This window comes from Antedon mediterranea, chromosome 7 (genome assembly GCF_964355755.1).
Source record: "Antedon mediterranea chromosome 7, ecAntMedi1.1, whole genome shotgun sequence".
Lineage (NCBI taxonomy): Eukaryota > Metazoa > Echinodermata > Crinoidea > Comatulida > Antedonidae > Antedon > Antedon mediterranea.
Genome location: NC_092676.1, coordinates 1,359,164 through 1,367,756, shown reverse-complemented (window position 1 = coordinate 1,367,756; position 8,593 = coordinate 1,359,164). Strand labels below are relative to the sequence as shown.

Below are 8,593 nucleotides of genomic sequence, written 5' to 3'. Positions count from 1 at the left end.
TCAATAACGACAATCTAGAGGAAACCCATTTTCTCTTTCATAGAATAATCGATAATTATAATTAAAGACAATTATACCAAATTTACCGCATTAATACAGTGTAATTGGGTGTGGATTTGGCATCAGGTAAATGGTGAGGGCCACGCCCAAGAGCCAGTGTGGGTATATTAACCTATTGTGGATCAATTCAATATGATATTTAACTAAGTTTGAATATTTTGTTTCTAGAGCTCTGTCTACACTATCAAACTTTATGTGACAACAATGTGACCATATATGGACACGATAATGTCATAACACTACCATATTTGGGTATATCACTACCATATTTGGGCACATCAGTTTTTTGTTTTTTTTTGGCACATCACAGTTTTTTTTTTCAAACTAGTTTGATAATGTAGATATCGCTTTTTTTTCATAAAGTTATTTATTATTTCATTCAAATTATAACCAATCTTTATGTAAGTAATTGTTCTGTTCACATGGATGTTAAAATTTAAATGAGTGTACACACTTTATTAACTATTGCAGTGAATGATTTACAGAATACACTATTTTTACATGTTAAAATCAACAAAAACGTAAACAAAATACAGCATGAGAGTCCTTGAGAAAAAAAGCTGGCATCAGTTACTTAAACTAATCAGAAACTTAGTATCAGCTAAAGAAAATTTACTGGTTTTAGATGGTATACACGGTGAACACATTACTTGATATTAATCTGGTTTTTTTTTAAATGATTGTAAAAGGAGTTTTGTATATATACTGTAAGTATTATATTATATTGTATATATATTATACACTGTTTTACTCTTAGGCTGATGATATCACAGACATAAGAACTATTTGTCGTAAAGTGTATAGGTACTGCAGTATACTGTAGTTAATATCAGCTAAATAGAGTAGTTACTGCAGTATACTGTAGTTAATATCAGCTAAATAGAGTAGTTACTGCAGTATAACTGTAGTTAATATCAGCTAAATAGAGTAGTTACTGCAGTATACTGTAGTTAATATCAGCTAAATAGAGTAGGTACTGCAGTATACTGTAGTTAATATCAGCTAAATAGAGTAGGTACTGCAGTATACTGTAGTTAATATCAGCTAAATAGAGTAGTTACTGCAGTATACTGTAGTTAATATCAGCTAAATAGAGTAGTTACTGCAGTATACTGTAGTTAATATCAGCTAAATAGAGTAGTTACTGCAGTATACTGTAGTTAATATCAGCTAAATAGAGTAGTTACTGCAGTATACTGTAGTTAATATCAGCTAAATAGAGTAGTTACTGCAGTATACTGTAGTTAATATCAGCTAAATAGAGTAGTTACTGCAGTATACTGTAGTTAATATCAGCTAAATAGAGTAGTTACTGCAGTATACTGTAGTTAATATCAGCTAAATAGAGTAGTTACTGCAGTATACTGTAGTTGATATAAGCTAAATAGAGTAGTTACTGCAGTATACTGTAGTTAATATCAGCTAAATAGAGTAGTTACTGCAGTATACTGTAGTTAATATCAGCTAAATAGAGTAGTTACTGCAGTATACTGTAGTTAATATCAGCTAAATAGAGTAGTTACTGCAGTATACTGTAGTTAATATCAGCTAAATAGAGTAGTTACTGCAGTATACTGTAGTTGATATCAGCTAAATAGAGTAGTTACTGCAGTATACTGTAGTTGATATCAGCTAAATAGAGTAGTTACTGCAGTATACTGTAGTTAATATCAGCTAAATAGAGTAGTTACTGCAGTATACTGTAGTTAATATCAGCTAAATAGAGTAGTTACTGCAGTATACTGTAGTTAATATCAGCTAAATAGAGTAGGTACTGCAGTATACTGTAGTTAATATCAGCTAAATAGAGTAGTTACTGCAGTATACTGTAGTTGATATCAGCTAAATAGAGTAGTTACTGCAGTATACTGTAGTTAATATCAGCTAAATAGAGTAGGTACTGCAGTATACTGTAGTTAATATCAGCTAAATAGAGTAGTTACTGCAGTATACTGTAGTTAATATCAGCTAAATAGAGTAGTTACTGCAGTATAACTGTAGTTAATATCAGCTAAATAGAGTAGTTACTGCAGTATACTGTAGTTAATATCAGCTAAATAGAGTAGGTACTGCAGTATACTGTAGTTAATATCAGCTAAATAGAGTAGTTACTGCAGTATACTGTAGTTAATATCAGCTAAATAGAGTAGTTACTGCAGTATAACTGTAGTTAATATCAGCTAAATAGAGTAGTTACTGCAGTATACTGTAGTTAATATCAGCTAAATAGAGTAGTTACTGCAGTATACTGTAGTTAATATCAGCTAAATAGAGTAGTTACTGCAGTATACTGTAGTTGATATCAGCTAAATAGAGTAGTTACTGCAGTATACTGTAGTTGATATCAGCTAAATAGAATAGTTACTGCAGTATACTGTAGTTAATATCAGCTAAATAGAGTAGTTACTGCAGTATACTGTAGTTAATATCAGCTAAATAGAGTAGTTACTGCAGTATACTGTAGTTGATATCAGCTAAATAGAGTAGTTACTGCAGTATACTGTAGTTAATATCAGCTAAATAGAGTAGTTACTGCAGTATAACTGTAGTTAATATCAGCTAAATAGAGTAGTTACTGCAGTATACTGTAGTTAATATCAGCTAAATAGAGTAGTTACTGCAGTATACTGTAGTTAATATCAGCTAAATAGAGTAGTTACTGCAGTATACTGTAGTTGATATCAGCTAAATAGAGTAGTTACTGCAGTATACTGTAGTTGATATCAGCTAAATAGAATAGTTACTGCAGTATACTGTAGTTAATATCAGCTAAATAGAGTAGTTACTGCAGTATACTGTAGTTAATATCAGCTAAATAGAGTAGTTACTGCAGTATGTTGTAGTTGATATCAGCTACGTATGTTTAGTTAGTATCAGTTACTATAGTAAAGTACTCTATTTTGGTATAATGATCCGAGTATAATCTCATGCTAGAGTATAGTGTAATATCCCAATAACAATCTTATCATAAATTGAAACACAAGATTTTGGTGGATAAATATTGTATAGAAGAATAGTAAATGTCATTTATTGATCATTAGTAAACTTGCATATTTTAGTATAATAATTTTTAGTTATTAAAAATAACCACAAATTATGTAAAGTTTACAATAATGGAGACTCCATAATGCATCATTTGTTTGTCTATAATGTAAATACATTATTTGTTTATTAAGTGTAATTTATAAATCTATCTTTTGTAAAGAAGGAAGGAAGTTATGGCCAGAATACACATTATGATGTTTTTGATGATTGTTGAATTACCGGATTATATTGGTATTCAAGCACGAACACTTCCAGTTAAATTGAGCGACAAGTTTGATGATAATGAAGCAATGGGTTCAGATAACGCATTTCCTACTGTGGCCTCACATGCTACACAATATATTCCTGCTTTTATGACGTTAAAACCGACTGAACCACCACAGGCAGCTACGAAACAGCCATCTAACACAACTACGCAACCACCACACACAACTACGCAACCATCACACACAACTACACAGTCATCACACACAACTACAAAAAAGTCATCACGCACAACAAAAGAACAAAAGAAAGAAAAAAAAGATGAGAAAAAAGAGGAAAAAAATGAGCAAACGCAGGAACACCAAGAACCTCAAGGGGAGGAAAGCAGTATACCAGAGCCACCAGTCAACCCTACGGTTGTAGCTGCAGCTAGTGTCGGAGGTGCAGCTGCGGCAACAGCCGCTGGAGTTGTAGTTGCGAAGAAACTATCTAAAAAGAAAAAAAAATTGGTTGATCCAAAATGTGTTTATAAATATGATAAAGACGAAGCCGGGCACACGCATGACGACCGCTATAAACCAACAGAGGGCGCCAGCACCAGCGGTGAAACTGCACCTCTGTTGTCTGGAAAATAAATTATTTGACTGTTGTTTGTTGAATGTACTAGAAAGACTATAATATAAATAATTAATCAGGACGTTGTTTTATCACAATTTACTATATAAGGAAAGTACTAAGGCAGATTTTAAAATGGTGGAAAATGGCCTTATTTAAAAAAAAATTTAAATAAGGTACAATTTATATGTAAATATATATTTATTACAATTGATTGGAATTCCGTAAAATTCCTATTTTAAAGTATAACTTATAAGTCCTGTACATTCAACCACTTATTTCTCACATGACTAGATCTGTTTAATTGTCAAAGAAAACAAGTTTCCTAATTAAAAAGTTTATGCTTAATACTAAATAGGGAGGTTTTGATTTGTTCAACTTAAATGTTATTTCATTGTGCGCATGCGGAGAAGTTAGAACGTGCTTTGTCACTCTATACCTCGAAACAGTTTTGGTGGACGATGACATAATGGGTAGTTTCTAGGTCGTAGGTCATAGGTCATTTCAAAACCAAAAGCTCCCTATCAACAATGTTGAATCTTTCCATTTAATAAGTCTACCTAATGTGTGTTTAGTGTGACTCTTTAACTTATATAATTATATAATTAATTTGTTTGAATCTCATTATTAGATAATTAAAACAAACTCATAGATGTAAAGCATCCATTAAATTTAAAATGACTTCTTTAAATTGTAATTGAATCTGTAACTTTTATTTTGTTCAAATAGTGATTCATGCACTTGGTTTAACAAAAAAGTGTGTAATGTGGCCAAATATGGTAGTGATATTTTTTAAAATTTTTATTTATTCAACTTCTCACTAACACTGTTAGTGAAGGATCGTGACCAACAGGTGGTAAACACCTCTAAAAACGGTCCAGTCCCAATTGCACAGTGGCTGTGTGTGACAGTGACTGTGTTTGTGTGGACTAGTACACCGGGGTAACCCCCAAATATAGTAGTGATATATCCAAATAGGGTATTGATATACCAAAATATGGTAGTGATATGAAATCATCATGTCCATATATAGGAACATCACATTTTAGTGTAGACAGAGCTTAAGTACCTCATTACAAATTAAATTCCTATTTAGTCTAATACCAGTTACCAGTTTAACGATAGAAAATAAAAGTTATTTTGTTAATTAAGAAAGTGTAATTTTAAGATCTTAATTTAGATAATTGAGTTTATAATTAGTTCATATAAATTTATTCATTTAGTTTAGATAATTTCAAAATAAATTTGAAATGTAAAATTAAGACTTTGTATTTTTTGTATTACTAACTATCCTAGGACCAAACTGATGGACTAACAGACAAACAAACTGAATTGAGTTGACTGAAAGAAAGCACTGAATGAAACAATAGACTTAATGGACATATTGACTGACAACAAATGATCAGACAAATGAACATACCAACAGATGGTCAAGTAGACTGACCATTTAAATGGATCTCATGTACATCTTAATTATCAAAACGATTTTATTTAAGATGTTTTGACCCAAGGCCAAATGAAAAGGATTTACTGTAGATACTTGGACAAACTGAATAGATATGATTGATCTCAATAGCATAATATCATACAAAAAGCGCCATGGAATTATTAATTGCAAATTACTGAATGCTGTACATGTTATTGACTATCGTTCCTGGTTTTAATGACACCTATATCCTATTATTAGACTTACAAGCAGGAAGTAATTGTCTGCATATCCATTCTTGCTGATAAATCAACAACATGAATAGAATTACCTTTAGCTTCTGTGACTGTGAGGGTGACAGACAAAAATGCTATTTGAACATAGAAGCAGGCACGGATTTGGCTTTTTATTACCGTAGTTATTTTAAATAATGAATATTTTTATTTTTCTGCAACCTGACAGATCGTTTTATCATTTATGAAATATTTAACCTCACCCTTCTATAATGCTGGATCTGCCCCTGGTAAGTGGAAGTGAGGAGGGGTTAGGACAAATGACTATCATACAGACATTAGTTTAATTCAAGAACGACTCCTAGTCCATTCAGCTGTAAGTGTAAAATGTGTACCTGGTTGAAAAATACTAGAGAGCTGAGGATAAGGCATCATGGAAGGAAATGATTTACTCACAATCCCACCCCCTAATTTATGCTGAATTCGGACACAAATACATCATATCGTTATTAAATAAGAAGTATAATTCCACCCCCTAATTTATGCTGAATTCGGACACAAATACATCATATCGTTATTAAATAAGAAGTATAATTCCACCCCCTAATTTATGCTGAATTCGGACACAAATACATCATATCGTTATTAAATAAGAAGTATAATTCCACCCCCTAATTTATGCTGAATTCGGACACAAATACATCATATCGTTATTAAATAAGAAGTATAATTCCACCTCCTAATTTATGCTGAATTTGGACACAAATACATCATATCGTTATTAAATAAGAAGTATAATTCCACCCCCTAATTTATGCTGAATTCGGACACAAATACATCATATCGTTATTAAATAAGAAGTATAATTCCACCTCCTAATTTATGCTGAATTCGGACACAAATACATCATATCGTTATTAAATAAGAAGTATAATTCCACCTCCTAATTTATGCTGAATTCGGACACAAATACATCATATCGTTATTAAATAAGAAGTATAATTCCACCTCCTAATTTATGCTGAATTCGGACACAAATACATCATATTGTTATTAAATAAGAAGTATAATTCCACCTCCTAATTTATGCTGAATTCGGACACAAATACATCATATCGTTATTAAATAAGAAGTATAATTCCACCTCCTAATTTATGCTGAATTCGGACACAAATACATCATATCGTTATTAAATAAGAAGTATAATTCCACCTCCTAATTTATGCTGAATTCGGACACAAATACATCATATCGTTATTAAATAAGAAGTATAATTCCACCTCCTAATTTATGCTGAATTTGGACACAAATACATCATATCGTTATTAAATAAGAAGTATAATTCCACCTCCTAATTTATGCTGAATTCGGACACAAATACATCATATCGTTATTAAATAAGAAGTATAATTCCACCTCCTAATTTATGCTGAATTCGGACACAAATACATCATATCGTTATTAAATAAGAAGTATAATTCCACCTCCTAATTTATGCTGAATTTGGACACAAATACATCATATCGTTATTAAATAAGAAGTATAATTCCACCTCCTAATTTATGCTGAATTCGGACACAAATACATCATATCGTTATTAAATAAGAAGTATAATTCCACCTCCTAATTTATGCTGAATTCGGACACAAATACATCATATCGTTATTAAATAAGAAGTATAATTCCACCTCCTAATTTATGCTGAATTCGGACACAAATACATCATATCGTTATTAAATAAGAAGTATAATTCCACCTCCTAATTTATGCTGAATTCGGACACAAATACATCATATCGTTATTAAATAAGAAGTATAATTCCACCTCCTAATTTATGCTGAATTCGGACACAAATACATCATATCGTTATTAAATAAGAAGTATAATTCCACCTCCTAATTAATAATCGTAAAAAAATTAATACCCATGCCCCCATGGGACCATACTCTGTCATATACAGTGTATTGTAATACAAACTTCTTGAAAACAAGTACTTATTGGAATCATCATTGTCCAGGTGCAGAGGTTACCAAGAACAATGCAACAGGTAGCAGGTGGCAATGGATAACCCTTCAAGCACTAAACACGATGCAGTTTCACTTTTAAAGTTTCATTTGTCAATTTTATGTTGTAAAGATTTGACCTTGAAATGAGGAAGTGTCCTACTGTTTGAATGGTATTATTCAATTTAAAATAAATAACTACATTTTTCATGGTTTTGTAACTTTTTAATGGAAGTGAATTGTTTCAATTTGACTTATCAAACGTTCTTTTCTAGCTAGTTTAACACGAGATACTATTCAGTACTTGGTTTCGTTCGAAACCAATCAATCTTCAAAGTATATTTTATCAAAAATGCATTATCTCTCGGTTATCAATCATTCTATATCAAGGGAGATGTAAAACATCTCTCTGATCTATCAATCTATCAATCAATCTAGCAATCAATCAACACACTGTATATGTTGATTACATTGTTTTTATTTATCATTGTCCATATTATAACTGTAGCATGGATGGCAAATAATAAATATACTGATATATATGGGATTTTCAAAAAGCTGGCATGTCTACCAATTGTTAAATTTTTCTTCTTTTTAAATCCTTTTTCTAACTTATTTTGCATTTCAAATCATATCCAGCCACTTTTTATGAATCACGTCAATTTTTGTTTCAGTAATTTATTTGGAATGTACTACCAGGGTAAATGCTACACCTCCTTGGATACATCACTACTTGTTTGTACATTATTATCAATCAAATTTAATGAATCAAAATTCATATTTGTGTACTCAATAATAATGATAATTAATTAGTCAAGGGGCCTGTTAATATTAATCTAAAAAGTTCAAATGTTTCTAGAGTGGAGGTAAACGCATCTATGTGGCCGACAGATTACCTAATAAACACTGTAGATGATTGGAACTGATGCCAGCTGTCTTTTTTTGGTTAACAATAACATTAACGGTTTATTTTGTCATTTTATATTAGTGAAAACATGAGTTTTTTC

The 8,593-nt window shown here is 31.2% G+C and overlaps 1 protein-coding gene across 1 annotated transcript; it reads left to right on the top strand.

Annotated features, from left to right (window-relative positions):
- The first annotated feature begins 534 nt into the window (after window positions 1-534).
- Window positions 535-5,076, top strand: LOC140054665 (uncharacterized). Its single transcript, XM_072099740.1, has 2 exons — window positions 535-767; window positions 3,266-5,076. The coding sequence occupies exon 2, from the start codon at window positions 3,279-3,281 to the stop codon at window positions 3,942-3,944; it is 666 nt and encodes a 221-aa protein (XP_071955841.1). The 5' UTR covers window positions 535-767; window positions 3,266-3,278; the 3' UTR covers window positions 3,945-5,076.
- The last annotated feature ends 3,517 nt before the right edge of the window (window positions 5,077-8,593 follow it).

What these genes read in the sequence shown, in the direction of transcription:
- LOC140054665 (XM_072099740.1), top strand. Translation starts at nt 3,279, where the DNA reads ATGGCCAGAATACACATTATGATGTTTTTGATGATTGTTGAATTACCG.